The sequence below is a fragment of the Uloborus diversus genome, chromosome 3, assembly GCF_026930045.1.
Source record: "Uloborus diversus isolate 005 chromosome 3, Udiv.v.3.1, whole genome shotgun sequence".
NCBI lineage: Eukaryota > Metazoa > Arthropoda > Arachnida > Araneae > Uloboridae > Uloborus > Uloborus diversus.
Window position 1 is genome coordinate 34920163 of NC_072733.1, and position 20184 is coordinate 34940346.

Sequence of the window (20184 nt, forward strand, 5' to 3'; positions counted from 1 at the left end):
ACTTGTTTTTCTTTTAATCAAACACCTAAAATTCAAAACCAAAACCAGTTGAACTGCATCCGTTTTTTAAGTGTAATTTTTCGAGCGTAGACAAAATGTTTTTTTTTTCTTTTCAGCCCAAAGCAGAGGAGTAGAAAATGATTTCTTACTAATGAAGTTGATAATAATTTTAATGTTTTGTATCGTATTCGAATAAATAATTAAAGATTTACTGGGTGAAACTCGTAGTTTTAATTTGGGGTTGTAGTTTTTCATTTGTACAAAAGTTCGAACACTGCTATTAGAAAAATCTACATTTCAGTATACAATGAAAATGTTTTTCTGCACAAAAAGGATTCCCTTCAGGTATATCTAATACTTTTTTTTATGCTTACATTATGCTCCGTAGTCTGGACGGAGTCAAAGCTTTAAAAAAAAGGGAAGAACACCCTTCGATTAGCAGTCAACTTATCTGAATGATAACTGTAGCCTACATAAAAGAGTCGAAACACCAAATAGCATTCCCACTGCATTTATTTTATTACGTGTATTACCTGCTGTATGTTATGAGTACATGTAATGCGTAATAATAATGTAAATTTGCTATTATGTCGGACAGCCCGAACTGGCCCGAAGTTCAGACAGTTTATAGCCGAACGCTCTACCAAAAAAAAAAAAAACCACAGGTTAATTTTAATTTTTTTTTTCTTGCCGAGAAGTACTTTTATTTTTGAAAGTTTTTATAATTTGTTATCGCAGGCTGTTTGAACCTTTATAGCTTAGATGGCAGCACGTGTTCATCATTTAACAGCACGGTTAAAATACAAAATAATTTGAACTAAATTCTTTTTTAAGCGTAGCTTTTCAAATATGGTAAAAATGTGATACGCTATTTGTTTTTTTTTTTTTTGCAAAAAGAAGAAAAATATATATATTACCCTTTAAATTGAGGTAGTAATTTTTTTATTTGTACAAAGAGTCAAAAACTCATTAGAAGAATCTATATTTCAACATACGATTTATTATATTTTACTGAACAAAAAACAATTCTATTGTAGTCTGAAATCTTAAACCTGATACTTATATTTTCGCTTACATTATGCTTTAATTTTCTTACTGGAGCCAAAGCTTAAGAAAAAGAAAACCTTACAATTAAGTATCAATTTAGCTTCGCGTTGCATCAAGTTTTCATAACAGCTAGGAGCGTTTCTACCTCATGTATTCCCTCATTTTTGTTATCCATTGTTCATGTAATGCGCGAAAGTTTTCTAATTTTTTGATGCATATTGTCCGGACGTGGGCCCGAACACGCATTCTCCTGGTTACCAGTCGAACGCTCTGCCGATTAAGCTATTCAGCGCTGTCGGTAACAGTGCAAGTTAAAGTTATAAATTTAACCGAAAATCTCATTCTGGTACTTTAAAACAGGTTTTTTTGCCCGAAAAAACAATTTTTAGACCGTGGGTCTATTTTTCGTCAGTAGCCTGCACGATAAGCTTTAAAATAAGGTGTAAATCAAAGAAATCGATCAAGAATTGAGGAAAATCTCGCGTAGAAACCAAAAACAGGCTACAGAAATAATATATAAGGATATTTTGGAAATATTGAGGTAGATATGTATCTCAAGTTTTGTTTTACTTAGTTTTGAAAATCATATTAGGTAGGTGACAACCCCTGTTGCGCATACAATAAAAAATTCCTCAATTTTACCCATGAATTGATAAATTAGAATTTGGGTACATTTGATTCCACAGGACTGTGAACGGTTCACACTTCCTCTCCCTACATTTAGAAGGTTTTGTTTCTGTTTTTTAATGTTGTAAAACTGTGGTCATGTCGATGTGACTGCCTTGCAAAACCAAAATGGCATACCTTTGCACCGAAGGACACACAACCACGTGTACCCACGGACAGCAATTTTTGGTCTCCTTGGGTCACACCTGAGTCTTCTTACAATGTGAAGTACCTCAAAATGGTGCCTGGTCATCAACGTCCAAGATTTGCTTTCAACAATGATGAAATATTTGAAGTAGGGCTTGAAGATATAGTGTTGAAGTAACCGCCACCTGTTGTAGGATCTACAGACCGTCAATCCCACTCGTTTTCATTTGAAGTCAACTTTTCTAGATTTTTCTTGGTTTAATCTAAACTGAGTTTTTTGTAATGGGTTAATTTTTGTTAAAGGTTTCAATTTGCATATAAATTAAAGTTATTATGTAGGTACATAGAGTGCCATACTATCATGAATCTAGCTATTTTCTTTAAAAACATATTAATCTTTTATCACATCATTAACTCTCTTAAGACTAATAACTTTTTTAAATAGATCATTGATGTTAAAGATTAAGAAAAATAAAAAAAGGGAAAAAACCTTCGATTAATTTTCAAAGTTTAATTTCTGTTGGATATTTCATTTAATGTTATTTTCAATGGATGTTTGAAGTATTTCAATATAAAATGGCTTACGAAAATTCATTGAGTATAATTGAGTTCCTCAGACCTATTTATATATTATTTTTTTATATGTCCATGGGTACAAAGGCACCTGTCCGCGGGGTGAACGGGTTGTTGTACCCGCGGACAAAAAAGATGGTTTTTAAGAAAACTATTTTGAGGTTGAAAGCTTTGAGAATTTCGCCTGAAAAAAATGGCCAAATTAGATGATAAGTTGTAGATTCTGCAAGAAAAATTTTCCGATCGATTATCCATTCCCAGAGACCAGCAAAAATTGAAAAGTAAATATTGTCTGTGGGTACAGCAGCTTCTCCTACTCAATCTTTTTAACCGACTTCAAAAAGAAGGCGGTTATCAATTCATACCGTATGTATGTTTTTTTTTTTTTTTTTGTTTGTTTGTCCACTCATAGCGTCTCACCTAGTGAACCGATTTTGATGATTCTTTTTTTAATGGATAGGGGATAGCTCAACTTAGGTCCCAATACTTTGTTTGACCATATTTGTTCTTTAGAAAAAAAGTTATGGGCAAAAAACAGTAAATTTTATGCAATTTCCCTATTAAATGATTTTGTAGCGAAGTTCGCACTTTTCATCCGTGGATAACGGTGGCTCAGTGGTAGAATTCTCGCCTCCCACACGAGCGACCCGGGTTCAAATCCCGACTAGGACAAAGTGAATTTTACTAAAATTTCGTTTCTAATGTTTCCCGTATTTTCTCGAATCTTCTATTAATTTCTGTATCTTTCAAAGTCTGGAAAGTTCCAGCACTTTCTCAAGTTGTATATAAGGAGATGTAACGTTCATTCGTGGTTCTGAATAAAGATCTCGAGTTGAGAGTAACGAGTATTCGCTTCATTTGGCTTTCACATTGTCTTCGCTATCTTCATCTACGCGACAATAGGAAACTCATTGTTATAAAAGTTTGGTGCCATATAACATTAATAGTAATTGTAATAATAATTTTGAATGAAGACTTCTCTGAAGCAAGCATCAAATTTCTTCAAGGGATATTTCGATAATGGGGAATCTGGCGCTGTCGTCTCATTTTTTGCGTAAATAATTTTATTTTAGTAACCCTGCTGATTTATAGTAACCCTATGTGAATTATCAAAATCTTCCTTTCTTCAGTGCTATTGCTCCATAGTAGGGGTAAACCTAACCTGGAAGCGAGGTGATGCAGTGATTAGGATCTGCTTAGCCTTCACAATGCTACCATTAGGTTTGATTCAACTACTCTGTAGTATTTTTATCGTTATCATCTATGCCGATAACAGATGATCGGGGCTAAGTAAGAAAATACAGGATTGCATCATGAGCAACTTAGATGCTGTGGAATGTAAATTAGTTAGGAAAAACGTAATACTTAAATGGTTATAATTAAATTAACTACGCATGATTTCCAGAGAGGAACAAAGATAAGTTTTTAGTGCCAATCGCTTAAAGTTTAACGCGTGTCAATAGTTTTTTTTTTTTTTTTTAGTATGGAGCATTTTTAAGAAAAAAATGTGAAGTTTCGTGATGGTAACTTCTTATTATTTCTGAAATACCTACATTTACACTAAAAAGAATGAAATAAAAAAATTTGAAAAAAAAATAGAACCGACTTCAAAATTGCTCTAAAAAGTGAAAAATAATTTTAGTCTTTAAACACCATCGATAATGCTTTTAAACATAATTTTTGAAGTTGGCGCAAAAACGATAGATAAAATCATTCACAGCCATAACTCAAATACAACTATAAATTTAATCAGGACCAGTTTCTTCACTATCACATACATTATGCATTGATGACAGCATATTTGAATAGCGATATAAATGTTTCGTTCGTAACTTTGGATGCTTTTCTGAAAAAAAATATGAACGAAGCATGGTTACACTGGATTTTAAGTTTTGTTTTTGCGCCAACTTCAAAAATTATGTTTAAAAGCATTATCGATGGTGTTTAAAGAAAAAATTATTTTTCTTTTTAGAGCAATTTTGAAGTCGGTTCTAATTTTTTTTTTTTTTTTTTTTTTCAAAATTTTATTCACTTGTATCCACAATCACCAAAGCCAAGAAATCATCTTCATTGATTCCGGATATTTGAGATACATCTTGTATCTTTAGACAGATATTTTTTATTCAATTTGAATGAACGCATTATTTTTGCGGCAGTTCGAACATTATTTTCTTTTAGCTATTAAACGTTAGTTAAACTGCTCTGTTTTTTTTCCCCTTTTACATGATGAATGTAATTATTGATCATTAAATAAAATGGCTACTAACATTTTTTAAAAAATGAGTAAAAAAAATGACTTTGTGACGAAGGAAATATAAAAGGTTTTTTTTGTGCGGCTTTATGCGCTTTAAATAAAAAGAAAATTGTCAAAATTCAGGAAGTCTGAGAAAGATCTTTACCATTCTCAGCATTAACTAAAAAAACAAGAAAAACACTATAAAATGAAACACAATGTCTTGCATTTTTTTCCCGGTATCAATTGCCTGACTTTTGTTTCTTTTTAATAAGGCCGCTATTATTATGGGATTTTAGCCTTATGTACAGACCTAGTGCGATCCTCTGATATGGTATCCAGGCTTTCATGTGCCACCATTAAGGAGCGGATGACAATGGCACAGAGAATTTTGACGCCCAGTTTCTCCCCAGATGGAGACAACCAAGCTTTCTTCGATGCGAAAACGAAGTAGGGATTTTAGTTTTGACGAAGAAGTTGAAAGCTAAACGAATACCCAAAGGACCTTTTACCTGCCGCATAACCATACGACAGGGACATTGTCGATTTTCTGTTTCTCGAAAATCCACCGACTGGCCACTGGCTGGACCACGGGTCAAAACATAGAACTAAAGGCGTATTAGGTCAACGCCTTACCACTACGTCACCCAGCCGACTCATTTATCTGATGTAGATAATTAAGTCGGCGGAGTTTAACTTTGCATTATTTCACTTACTGGAAATGATTACTATTAGAGTAAACCCAGGTGCGTAGAGTGCGGAAAAAAACGGTATTTAGGCTTAGTCATCACATACAATCATTGGGTTGTGATACAAGATATGTGAAGTGAACAGGTTAAAAATCCATAGTCAAACTAAGTTAATTAGACAACTTTTGCATTATGAGTTCGAATTCGGCCATAACGCAGCGGCGGCAACACGAAACATATGCTTTTGTAAAAATGAAGATTCGGTGGATCATATCAGAGCAAAAATATTGCCATTATAATATTTATTTTTATTATTAGACGGTTATAAACATCATCAAAAGTCGTAATACAATATTATTATCACCCTGGTACCGAAGAACTGGCTGAAAGTTAGTTTAAAACGGTAGATCGTGATGACCTGTACTTTGAATGCAAAGTTTCTAAAGTTAACAGTACAGTACAAGGTAAATTACGCAGTAATTTATTGTAAAACTTATGATTCACTCTAATATACGGTCTGCCCACTAAAGTCCCTAGTCACTCTCTTAATTTCAGAACGGCTGCTGCTATCTTTATAAACGTTGGTGTCTAGGTATAGTAAATCGGATATGCGCCACCGAATGAGACCACTCGCAGCGCCACCTGGTGAAAAACTGTGGAGTTAGAATTTCTGTCTCGAATACGAATTGAGATAGAGTACGACTTTTATTTAGTACGACATAACACCCTGTGAACATCAGTGCAAAGAATAGAACGCTAAACGCGCATTTGTTTTTCCGTGATTTCTTGCACTGTGACTTGAAAAAATGATCTAACATAGAAAAAGAATAACAAGAAGTAACAATATATCTTTATTTGACATTCAGGTGTCGTGTTTTTTCCCGGAAGTTTATTATTTAGCTTTCCGTCTAAATTTCTTGACGTCACAGGATTGTAAATCCGGGACATTTACGTGAAATCAAGAAAACCAAATGCACGTTTTAAACGTTCTATTTTTCCATGTTAATAAGGTGCCTTTCCGTACTAAAATTTAACGCTGTATAACTTTATAATTCACTTTTTCCCCTTATCTCATTGCGTTTTCAAGATGCGAAAGCTAACTTCACAGCTTTCCACCAGGTGGCGCTGTGAGCGGTCTCATTCGGTAGTGCATATTCGATTTACAATAATACCATGTTCATAAACATAGCAACCGCCATTTCAAAATTAAGAGGGTGACAAGGGACTTTAGCGGGCACCCTTTATAATGCATTGTTTCTCTAAAGAAGAAATTGAACCACTTTTTTTTTTTTTTTTGAACAAGAAATTTGAAAATAAAATCAGAATGATGTTGTTTGGAGAACTGTTAAGCAAAATATTTTGCAGTGCTTTCAGGAGGTGATGCTAGTTAAAAAACTACAAATACTATGTTTAATTTAAATTCGATAGATAATAGTTATTTTCAAATTAAGTGCTGCATTTTTATTCTTTTGGAATCTGTTCATTTATACTTCAAAAGTAATTAACAAGAGTTGTTTTCAGAAGAAGGAAAACACCTTACAAAGCTTTTCAGGGATTAATACCGTGGGATTAATTACCGTCTTTCGTAAAAACTTGCCTCGATTTTTTCAGAAACAAATTGTTCAAAGCTTTAAAATATTATTCTCTCTCTTTACTGCATTTGATGAGCCGTACTTAATTCTTTTGACGCAGCGCTTAAACAAGGAGTGAAAGGTATTAGTGTGCCTGCCTTTTAAGCTAATTGAAAAGTGTTTGCTCTTAATAATTCCTGAACGTGCCTGGTTTAGGTTTTCCGGTAGTTCTTACTAATTGCACGTTTACTTTGACAAGTTATGAATCGATTTTCTTAAAATAAGAAGAAATATTTTAGAAAGGAAGAAGCATTAAAATCTGGCATTATACTTCGAAATATTTAATAATGCAATTTAATTAGTATTGAATAACTTGAGAGTGATTTCAATATAGATTTCCCTTTTCATGTTGCAAGAAAGCTGTAGCACTACTCCATGTTGTATAAGAAAATTGATGAACATTTCCTAAATCCTTTTCTTACACTGTAACCCTTTGGGACTTGAATGTCCCTAAAGTTCAAGTTTATTTTGTAAATTATTAAACACAAATAATATTTAAGTTACATCTTTTACTTTTCATTGAGACAACATGTCTTAAAATCCTCAAGTTTTATGATTAAGACTTTAAGTTATGGAACAAATACAAGGGTGATAAACTGTTGTTCTTGTAAATAAAAAGGCAACGCTTCAAAATTATTTTGACTTGTTCCTCATTGGTAACTCATATCCAACTTTCTCAATCTGTTGTTTTTCTCGATATCCACTGAAGACGAGAAGACACTCAGATTTCTCATGATATTATACCGAACCGTAAAATGGCTCTTCCTACGCGATCAAATTTGTTAATTTTTGGAAGTCCAGGAAAAACTACCCCAGAAGAAGTGTCAAAAACACCTTCACCAGGTATAATCTTAGATCCCTTAAATATTATATAATATTCCAGCAATTTATTTACTTGAAAAAAGTATGATTCGCGAAAGATCTATTTCTATTTACACAACTAACATGTTCACGAAAGTGTGGGATGCGACCCAACTATTGGCAACGTTTTTCAGGTACCGTTAGTTACAAAAGGAAAAAAAAAACGAGCTGATGTGTGTATCCCATGACTTCCTTTTACTCCATTTTTTTGTCATTTTCCCCATATTGGCAATTTTAATGTGATTCAATAGTTTGCACTAAATATCACCAACAGTGGCCAAATTGAAACCAGATTTGAAAAAAAAAAAAATCATAAAACTTGGCGACCAAAAGACTGGCGATAAATCGCCAAGTATCCGCCAAATTGTAACACCACTGGAGTTTACATCGAAATTAACAATGATTTCCCCCCAAAAAGGGGCAAAAATCCCCTTTAGAATCACCCGAATGGAACCAAAAGAGGAGGTGCACAACTAGACCCCACTAGGAGTCTACCTGCCAGATTTCAATTTTCTAGGACATACCGTTCTTGAGTTATACGACATACATACATACGCACATAAGCACTCACATACATACGTACATACAGAAGTCACGAGAAAACTCGTTTTAATTAACACGGGAATCGTCAAAATGGATATTTCGCGTGTCTATACGTTCTTAGGCACTTATCCACGTGTGGATGAGTCGAAGCAAAAACTCAACATTCCCTCGGGGGTGAGCAAAATGGAAATTGAGGTCGATTTTTGGATGAAAATTTTTTCGCGAATACAATACTTCTTTTTTTGTAAAAGGAAGTAAAAACGGAAAAGATAATTAATAACAGCTAATTGGGCCGTAATAAATACAACCTGGTTTTTTGTTGAGGCAAGAAATTTGAGCAAAGGCTATAGCTGGCATATTTTTACATCACTTGCCAGAAAAAAAAATTCACAAAAGCAATTTTTGTTTTGCTGTGGATCTATAAAAAAAAACAGATTAGAAAAATATGTAAACATATGTTCAAAATAAAAATCTGGTTTAATGCCAGTGACTAACCACATTACTTCTGTGCAGCATATGAATTAATGTTTACAAATATAAACAATTATTTCCAAACTAGTGATGCCGTTGTAGTTAAGATGTTACTGTACTGTACAAAAAAAAACGAGTATTATATTATCTTATTTCGATTTAGTAGCATCAAAAAAATTGTATATTAAATAATGAGTGGTATGTATGGATAAATGCTCATTGTTTCTGTTGCTTGTGTAAGAGAATTTTTGTAAATAGATAAATTTTTGGATACACGTTTTTTTTTTTTTTTTTTTAGTTTAGTTTTTTTTCCCCCCTGTTGCTTTTAAGTTTTTGTTTTTAGAACTTCCTTCATGTTCCGCGCGTTTATTTCCTTTCAGTAATTATGAGACAAAAAGGAGGAAAAACTTCCCCCAACAAAATTTAAGTTTAAAAAAAAAATAATTTCTTCATTAATTTAAATAAGTGTGTTGTACGTGTTTCCAACTCAAAAAAAAAAAAAAAAATTGGTTTTTTAGAACACTAGTTTCAATGCTGCAGGTTTAAAACGAAAAATTTAAATATGCGACTTTAAATATAACCGAAAAATGAAAAGCAAGTGATTCACATGCTTTTAATTTTACATGCAGTGCTTTGTTGTAACTAGTTCTTGCATATTTAAAATCGAACTTCAATAAATGATGCTTTTTCAAAGTTGAGTGAGTCTAAATTGTTGATGCGCAGAACTTTATGAATCTACATAGAACAGATAAAATATTCCTTCATGCTAATAAGGAAGGAACGTTTTACCGAGACCCAAGCTAAAATTAGCAACATTGCGATCAATATTTTTAATTTGTAAGAACCAGAGATTTTCACTCTTGAAATAAGCATTAAATACGCACGACTTCGAAAGCTTCAAAAATGCTCTTTTATCTACATTTTTTGTACAAAAATGAGTTGATGAGAAATATAAAAGCGAAAAGGGTTTCAAAATCGTACCTGGGGAATTTAGAAGCATTTGCGTTGTCAATAATGCGAACTTTTCTTTTATTAAATCTACCGCAATTTCGAATTTGCCAATTATATAACTGTAATTTATTTATGACATTGCAGCAAAAAAAATTGAGCAGAGCAAATAAATATATAATTGCTTCCAGTGTATTTGTTCCAATTAGTAAATATCATGTGCAAATGTTAGAAAAAGTTCCATCACCTGTACGTTGGATTGGGTGTTAACTAAAACTGGTTATAGATATTTGATTCCCTGTATTGAGTTATAATATTGCATTATTACTCTTTAAAAGTTTTATTTTTATCATGTCATATTTATTGACATCGTATGCCTTATTTCACTTCTATGTAAGGGAATGTGGGGCAAAGTGAAATGATAAGGATAACTTACTCTTCTAAAAATGAGCACGTTGGAAATTTGTTCTGAAAATTATTGTACACAAAGAAAGAACAATATATTTTATAATAAATGTTAAATTGAATCAATATTTTTCATTTTCATCAGTAAATTTGTACCTCCAAAAAAAGGTGGAATTATTTTACTTAAATTTTTTTCATGGGGCACAGGGAAAAATAAAACATTTTTCTAATGAAATACTTTCTATTCGATTATTATAGATATTTTTGATCAAAAAAAATGATGAAATAAAATAATGAATGAAAAAATGAAAATGAAATGAAACAATAAGCGAATAAATAAATAAATAAATAAGTTAATAATTGAGTAAAAATAAATCAGTCAATAAAATAGTGAATGCATAAGAAAATACGTTAATGGATGAACAAATAAGTAAATTATTCAATAAAGGAATGTAAATGAAATAATTAATAAATGAATACGTAAATGATTTGACAAAAGATTGAAAAAGTAAATAAAATGAACTATTTCATACTTAAATACACCGCCAGCTAGTTATTCCATCCGAGAACTGAAGTTTCGTGCTTTTTAGCACTCATCAGCCCGGAATAGGAATTCCCTGAGCTGGAGGCAAAAAACCTCTTAGGGGTGCCAAGAGAGCCAAACAAAGTGGTAGCTAATGTAGAATTAGCACACCAGATGAGTGACCGCAGGAATGGTGCGATTCAACTCAAAGATTGTTGGCAAAGTATAGTATTTTGGGACATTTTAATTACAAGAAGTTGATCATTCAACAATAAAAAAATAATTTTTGATTTACAACAATTTGGCGATATATCGCCAAGTGTCCGCCATATTGTAACACCACTTGAGTTTGCATCGAAATTAACAATGATTCCCCCCCCCCAAAAAAAGGTGCAAAAGACCCCTTTAGAAACACCCGAATGCAACCAAAAGAGTAGGTGCACAACTAGACCCTACTAGGAATCTACGTACCAAATTTCAACTTTCTAGGACATACCGTTCTTGAGTTATGCGACATACATACGCACATACAGACATCACGAGAAAACTCGTTGTAATTAACTCCGGATTCTTCAAAATGGATATTTCGGGCGTCTAGACGTTCTTAGGTATATATGCACGTGTAGTCGGTCTGAAAAAAAAACTCAACATTCATTCGGGGGTGAGCAAAATGGAAATTAAGGTCGATTTTTGAGTGAAATTTTTTTCGCGAATACAATACTTTCTTTTTGTAAAAGGAAGTAAAAAATGCATAAGAAAAATCTTACAAAAGGAGTCGCAGAAAAAAAGACCGCACAAAAGCAGGTTTGAGGGCATCAGCCATAAGAGCTCTGCAAGTGGCATATGTATAAAGCACATGTGTAAAGCATTAAACGTACTGGTAAATTTCAAAGCGAAAGTAAAATTTCAATTCTTCTTGGGTACAAACCCCCCACCAGTTAATGTTAGGTACGATTTATATTTCGATTTTTGTGGTTTTTCTGGAGCACAAAATTCCCACAAAAAATGCCCACTACCAAATAAAGTTCGTAACGAAATTTACAATACATTTAGTACAATTATTTTTTTGCATAAAGGCGAAAAGAAATACGAAACAGCTCAACGAGTGCAAACATTTAGTATGAGAGGTCTTACGCGTAAATGCTTTAGCATCAGTTTTATAAATGTGCTATTATTTTTCACAGTAAAACTTGTTCATATGAAATTGTTTTAAATAATTAGAATTTTAAGGCATATATAGCAGCAGTTTACATGAAATATCTCACATAAAAAAAAGTACGGACTAAGTCCATATATACGTATATTGATCACTTGAAAGAGGTACTTTCAATCATTTTTATGAGCCATAAAAATTTAGCTTGAGTGCTGTCCGCGCGTTTAAGCGAAATGGGCTCTTTTCATTGAAAAAAAGTAAATAAATGGCATTTTCGTAAAGAGAAAATATATTAGCTTATGTTGGGGATGAAATGAAACAAAATAATTTATGCCTCTTCGATCGGCGTTTTAAGACATTTTAATACTGAGTGTAAATAATTAATGTTATGTTCTGGCTTGGATTAAAATGGTTGTAATTGGTGATGGTAGTTTGTAGGCTGATCTTGTTTTCAATATTATACATAATCGAAATATCGTAATATTTGTGAAGGGCAAATTGAAGTACGATTTTTCCTTCTGTGAAAGATTGGATCCAGTGTGACAAACACTTCGAAGTTGATATTTTTCTGATTTAAATGATTTAGATGTCATTAAAATATTGTAATAATAGTTCATTTGACCTAGTCTTGATTTCTGGGTAAATATAAATGTAACTATGTGTCACTATAATATTATACGGCTCTTTAAAAAATTAATAACGAAAAGATAAACCATTACCTGGAAGGTTCCTGCAGCCAGATAAAAATTTAAGTAATCTGAACAATGTATAGTTTGGTTCTGCTAAGATGACTTCCAATCTGCTGAGGCTTAAACGATTCCATTTGTTAACATAGGGGTCAAGAAAGCCGCTTAATGGTGCGATAACGATTAGTGGCGTTGTGCCGACCTAAGAATGTCTCCTCTTTAAACATAAACATAAATGAGTTGGTTCAAAGTCAAACATCTAGTTACCAGAGCCATACTATAATTGGTACAGCGCAGATTCTTCTAGACATATTTTACTGTTCAATAAGATCAAGTATTTTTGAAAAATCTCTTTTGAAATAACGGTTGCTCCTTTTTTGATAAAAATGTGCTTGTTTTGATAACGTTTTATCAGCAGTTATGCTTTCTGATGGTGATAAATTCCTAATCTAGAGAATTTTTCTATCCCACATAAAAAGGGGGGGGGGGGATTTTACGGTTCTACATGGCCTTATATGGTGCACCCACCTTATTCGAAGATTTTCATAATATTTGAATTATTGCTTCATTTGTTTTTCTTTTTTCCTTCCAGACATGAGGATTTTGCGCTCTGATGACTCTCAAAGGACTTCGTGCCTAGCTATTCAATGGAAACATCTCAGGAACTCAAACGCTTTACGTTGGACTGCGAAGAACTGCAACCATCCTGGACGTTTCATTTGCAAAAAGCCGTCCGTTGGTAACAGTTAATTATATTACATAAACTAAGTACTAAAGTCAGACTTCAAGCAAGTGCAGTGATGTACAGTGCTGGACAAATTATTAGACTAAGACTGTTTTAAAAGCAAATTCTTTATTGATTACATAATTATAGACACATTAACGAACAGCGAAACAATTATCAAAATTTAGTATTCATTCCCTTGTTCTTGATCTTTTCGGCATACTTTTTCCAAGGTTTACACCATTTTTTAACTTTTTAAAAAAGGAGGTAAAAAATTATTTACATTCACTATTATATATACTCACATACACATACTCACTAATTACCTAAAACTAACTTTAAATACAACAGAACACACTAATAAAAAGAACTAGTGAACTGTTTAAGCTGATTGAGGTTATGTTTCTGGTAGGTAGATAAACAAAGAGCATAAACAAAGCAGAAAGTGCTGCCACCTGCAAACATTAAATTATGCTAAAATAACGTAATAATCAGTGTACAGAATGTACTGTACTTTAACAGTAAAATATATAGTATTTCAGTACAAATAGTGTACAAAAAACAGAAAAAAAAACTATTTAGTCTAATAATTTGGCCAGCATTGTAGTTCGGGGTAATACAGGAATACACATACCTCTACTTTCTATTTATACTCTAGCATTCCCCAACCCCCATCCTCACCTTTTTAAAAACTTTTTTTTTTGATTTCGTTAATTAAAGCTCGGATGTGTAAAAGCACACCCCTCCCGTCGTCGTCCCCCCTCCCCCAAGACTACAACACTGCGCAAGTAAAATATTAATTCTCTTCAATCACAAAAACTACAATAGTTAATACAAATCCAGAGAATAAACAATGTTTTATGTCTATTTGTTTTAATCTATTAATACAATTTAATATATTAATACAAGCTGCAATGGCTGTGTGTCGTATACAAAACCTTTTTTTTTTTTTTTTTTGGCCAGAACTGAATTAAGCAATGACCTTCATTTTTTTGCAAATCGTAAGTTTAAAGAAAATGTTTGCCAAAAAGTGAAACTCGCACTTTAAAAGGCTTTCCTTATACAAATACAAATACAAAAGTGACGACCAGCAACAGGCTCTGGGCCCAGCTAGACTGGTCCTAGTCAATTTACAATCCCCAATGAAAATCAGTGGCCCTCTTAAAACTGTCTACTCCCTTGCTCATTACCACCTCTTCCGGTAAGCTGTTTTAAGGTTCCACTACCATGCTAAAATAATAATTTTTCCTAATATCCATGTTAGCCTGAGATTTAAATAGCTTAAAACAATGACACCTTGTCCTGTTTTCAGTGCTAAACTTCAGCCCCGTAACATCTTTCATTTTAATAAATTTAAACAGCTGAATCATATCCCCTCGGTCTCTTCTTTGCTCAAGACTGCACATTTTTAGCCTTCTAAGCCTGGAATCATAATCTAAGTGGGAAAGTCCACTTATTAGCCTTGTAGCTCGCCTTTGAACCCTTTCCAATACATTAATGTCTTTCTTAAGATAAGGAGACCAAAACTGAACAGCATACTCCAAATGAGGTCTTACCAAACTTCTATATAAGGGCAGAAGAACTTCTTTAGATTTGTTTAAAATAGATCTATTGATAAACCCAAGCATCTTATTGGCTTTGTTGCTAGCAATGCTGCTCTGTTGGCTAAACTTTAAATCCTGACTTATTAAGACCCCCCGATCAGGAACTTTGTCTGCCTGACTAATGACTGAACCTTGCAAATAATAACTTGTACACTTATTTCCATGCCCTAAATGTAGCACTTGACGTTTCCGAACATTAACAACCATACCCCATTTATCAGCCCACTCTATAATATGATTTAGATCCTCTTGCAGCTGATTTGCTTGTTCTTCATTTTCTACAGTCCCCATAACTTTGACATCATCAGCAAAACATTTCATGTTCCCAGAAATATTTTTGTGAATATCGTTCATAAAGACAATGAACAAAACAGGCCCTAACACTGATCCTTGAGGAACCCCGCTTAAGACCTCACTCCAATTAGAATAATTTCCCCTTACAACTACCCTTTGTTTCCTTCCGGTCAGCCAGTTTTTTACCCAAATGAAAGTTTTCCCTCCTATTCCTATATCAGCTAATTTGCTAAGTAGAGCAACATGTGGTACCTTATCGAAAGCTTTTTGAAAATCAATGTAAACAACATCTACAGGCTTCTTATTGTCCAAAGCCATGGTAACTTTGTCATAGAAATGTAATAAATTAGTTGCACAAGATTTACCTTTCCTGAAACCGTACTGAAAACTAGTCAATAGATTATAAGTCTCTAGAAAATTTACTATCTTAATTTTCAGCAATGTTTCAAAAATTTTGCAAACCACCGAAGTTAGACTCACAGGTCTATAATTTCCCGCACTCCCTTTAGACCCTTTCTAGAAGAGCGGTGTAATGTTAGCCAACTTCCAGTCCTCTGGCACTGTCCCCGAGTTATAAGAAGCATTGAAAATATTTGCGATTACATCTGCTAATTCATCTGCACATTGAACTAAAATTTTTGGATAAATATTATCTGGTCCCGGAGCCTTTTTAATCTCTTTAATTTTTTTCAAATGATGTAAAACTTCATTCCTGGAAAATACTAAGTCCTCAAGCTGTAATATAGCTTGTGTCTTGTTGGTGTCAACTGTTGAGATACAGTTATCGTTAAAAACACTCGAAAAAAAGTTATTAAGAACATTAGCAATATCACTATCGTCTTGAATTAAAATTCCATGCTCATCAACCAGTGGCCCAATATGACTATTTCGAACTTTCCCCGAATTAGCGTATGCAAAAAACCTCTTGGGATTCCTGTTTATGTTATCTGCCAGTCTTTGCTCCAACTCTCTTTTCTGAATCCGTACCAAATACTTAAATTTACGCCTTGCTTTACAATATTGAAGCCTATCTGCACAGTGACCTGTTTCTCTAAACCTATGAAAAGCAGCTTGCTTGTAATTTAGAGCGTCTTTAGTTTCCCTGGAGAACTAAATTGGCCAAATTTTAGTGTTGACACCCTTTCTCCTAAAGGAAACATGATCCCCAACCGTATTCGCTAGATTTTTCTTAAACTCTGCCCACTGAAGATTCACATCGCTATTGTCCAATCCAGAAGAAAAAACTGCTTTCAAACTCTGCCTAAGTGCCACAAAGTCAGTATTTCTGACATTGGGCTCAAACCTAAAATTCTCTACTTTGTGTATATCAAATTTAATCCCAAACCTAATACTGTTGTGGTCACTATCTCCAATGTGTTCCCCTACACATAACCCCTGTACAGAGCCTTCCATGTCGCAGAAAACTTGATCCAAAATCGCGTCCTGTCGAGTACCCTGAGTTACAATTTGATCTAAGAAACAGTCACCAATTACTTTCAAAAATTCCTCTTCTCTAATATTACTATGGTAGAAATTTTTCCAATCAATTCCTGGAAAATTAAAATCTCCCATTATGATGACTGACCCCTTGGTAGAAATCTCACTAATAATACTAAACATCTGCTCGTCTTGACCCTGGCCTAAGTTGGGTGGCCTATAAATGTTCCCTAAACGTAGTTTTTTGCCCTTATTACTCATCAACTCCGGCCAAATCTTATCAATATCATTAGGTTTATCATTAATTACATTAAATATTTTCATTATTTTCTTTTTGCTTTTAGTTTTAAGTTTGAAGCTTATTTTTGTGGGTCTCCTGTGTCATGACTTTTTATAAGGAGTTCCTATTTATTTATAAGCTCTATTTCTTTAAATATCATTCACTTTTAAAAAATCATTAAGTTATATACAATCTTTAGCGACAAGCTTTCTCAAATTGCAACAATTTTCATATTGATTAATGTAAATAAGTTTTATTATCCATAATAAGCCATGACTTTAAAAACAAATAAATTCATAGCAATACGTTTTTTCTACTAAATTTATTGAAACGTATCAAAAACGAAAAAAAAAATTCAAGTTTTATTCAGCAAAGGAGCTAAGGAGAACTAAACGAAAATTCCGAGTATAGCACCATCTACTTCACATTTAGTAAACTAATGTCCTGTTTTATTTTAAGTGTCGCTACGGTACACAAGTTCAACTTTAAAATTGCTTCTTAAAATATTTTCGCTGTTATAATTTAACTTAACACATCTTGTGTGTGTTTCTGTGTGTATTTTTTTTTTGGTGCAATCACATTGCTTATTGTTCTCACTTGACTGTTTTTGGCGTTCCTATGATTTTACTGTTTCCTCCCGATGCTGCTCCTCCAGAGAAAACAGTCTCCAGGTTGCGTCCATATCCTACACACACACACACGCATACATACACACACCTACACACACATACACACACATACACACACCTACAAACACATACACACACCTACACACATACCCACACACTCATGCCTACAAGCGGACACACACACATACCCACACACTCATGTCTGCACCCAGATACAAACACAATTTGAATTAAAGATGTCAAAATTCAAATAATTTTTTTTTGTTTCATTCTTTTTTCGAATACCTATTGGTGCCCCTCTAGTTCATTTTACATTCTGGCAATCTTGAGGCCAGTCATCTCGTCCTCGGAAAGATTTCATAAAAATTTAAAAACGCGCATGAAAAGAAAGTTAAGAGAAATTCTAAGAGACCCCTATTGAGAATCGGCATAAGGGGGATTGGACGGCTGTTGCCTTGCAAGTCATCCCAACTAAGTAAAAAATATGTGTACAAAAGGCAAAAATGCACAAATTTTATCTTTTAAGAGAAGGATTTGTATTTGAAGATATGCATACTAGTTATCAAACCCTTAACTTGCTTAGAAGAACCTTTACATGACGTACCCCACTGTCAATCAAAATTGGCAATGGGCTCAGTGGACAGAAGTCAAAAGTACAACTAACATTTTTTTTTCTTCCAAAAATGTTGTTACGGTAACTATACTAAAATATGAGGTTATTAATTATTATTAAATGTTATCTCTAAATTTTAACTACTCCTCATTAGGTATATGATAGGGGACCAAGTTGAAAAAGCTCATGGATATTAAATTTGAAAAAAATATATGAGTGGTATTCACATTATGAATGGTAACAAATCTATAATTGCTACTTCTTTTCCATTGAAAATGCCTTATTCAACTTAAAATACGTAGATATCGAGTCACAAGTTCCATAGCCAATTTTTTTTAAAACTATTTTCAGAAAGCTAGTCTCCGCAAAAATAAACACGAATTGTTGCATTCGAATAAAAGGATAAGAAAATACTTGTTACAATAAGTATTGTCTTATCCCTTTATTGGACTGTAGTAATTCATGTAAATTTTTACTTTTTTTTTGGCAACTTTTTTCGAATTAGATATTTTTGTACTTGTTATTTTATTTTTATATTCTTGGAATATCATTTAACTTCAAACGCTTATCCTTTTATTCGAATGTAACGATTTGTGTTTTTTTTCCCCCTTGGCAACTTCTTTTGAATTTAGATACTTCGGGTCACGTTATTTTATTTCTATATATCATTGGGATATTAATTAACTTTAAACCCTTAGATACACTAATTAAAAATGATTATTCTAAAAATCATATATAACTTGAGAATTTTTCATACCAAACATATTTAAATGTACTCATTCGGATTATGTTTTTTATTTTCATTTTGTTGGGTTTAAAATACACCATCTCCTTGTAATATTATTTAATATTACCATTGCGCACATTTTTTACTGCATAAAACTTTTTTTTTAGTTATTGCCTGTATTACAGTATATTTTTTTTAATATTACGATTAAAAGGGGCTTTTTTTGCATAGTACTTGTTGTAAATAAAAAATCTGAAAATGTAAGCTGAAGTTTACGCAAAAGTAAAACTTCTGGAAATACGATGTAATCAAATGTAGAGCAGAAAAAAATCGAGTTTAACGGAGAACTCTGTCGGTTATAAGCCAAAAACATACGAGGAGAATTGATATTTTTGAAAACAATGTTTATATCTTCATGAATATAACTTATACTTTTTCGAAAATGTACAAAATAATTGTGCATAGTAAGAAAACTAATTGTTAAAATTTACTGCTTATTCCCAGCTATTTACGATGAAGGATGATTGATGTTATTTTTTTTATCAATGTGTTGCTGATCACCAAAATGCATGGGTAGTTTAATTTTTATTGGGAAATGACAGTTTGAACAGACCTTTAATGTAACAAAAGTTGCAGAACAATTGGTCTCTTATTTCTTGAGAAATCCTCAAAAATGTGAATTTTTGAAAGTGTCCCAATATTTTTGGTCTCATATATATATATATATATATATATATATATATATATATATATATATATACAACGAGAGACCATGTCAAACGGGTCAGAAACTAGGAGCCTGGGACTTGGGGGGGGCGACACTGGCGCAAAAAAAGAAAGGAAGAAAAGGAAATAAAAAAATAGAAAGCAAGAAATGAAAAACAAAAAGAAATAAAACTACTACAATTTACTTTCAGCCTGAGTGTTCATAAGGACACAAATACTCACTAATGATTGAGTTGGTGAAAGTGTGTAGTGAAATAAACGTTGATCGTTCCGTGTGCATGTGCCGTGTGCACCTTTTGTATATATTATATGCATAATAGATTACCCCTCCCCCCCCCCCCCCCCCCGTCTTCAGAAAAGAACGATCATAAGAAAGCATGAGAGGTTGTTGAATTAAGAATTGAAAATTGTATTACTGACATCAGTGGCATTGGCAAGTTTGCACTCTTGGGGGTCCGTCTCAATGTATTTTTGTCCATCCTTCTGCCTATCACTCTACTAAAATAAACTGCAATAGTTTTTAAAATGAACTTTTAATAACTTTCATAATCTAATCATTGATAAAAGAAAGCAA

General features: G+C 33.0%; 1 protein-coding gene across 1 annotated transcript in view; it reads left to right on the forward strand.

Annotated features, from left to right (window-relative positions):
* The window catches only part of LOC129218337 (uncharacterized), a 148893-nt gene that overhangs the window by 70058 nt on the left and 58651 nt on the right, over positions 1 to 20184 (forward strand). Inside the window, exon 10 of the mRNA XM_054852576.1 lies at positions 13169 to 13315. Within this exon, the coding sequence (XP_054708551.1) occupies positions 13169 to 13315 (147 nt within the window). The remainder of the gene's footprint in view (positions 1 to 13168; positions 13316 to 20184) is intronic.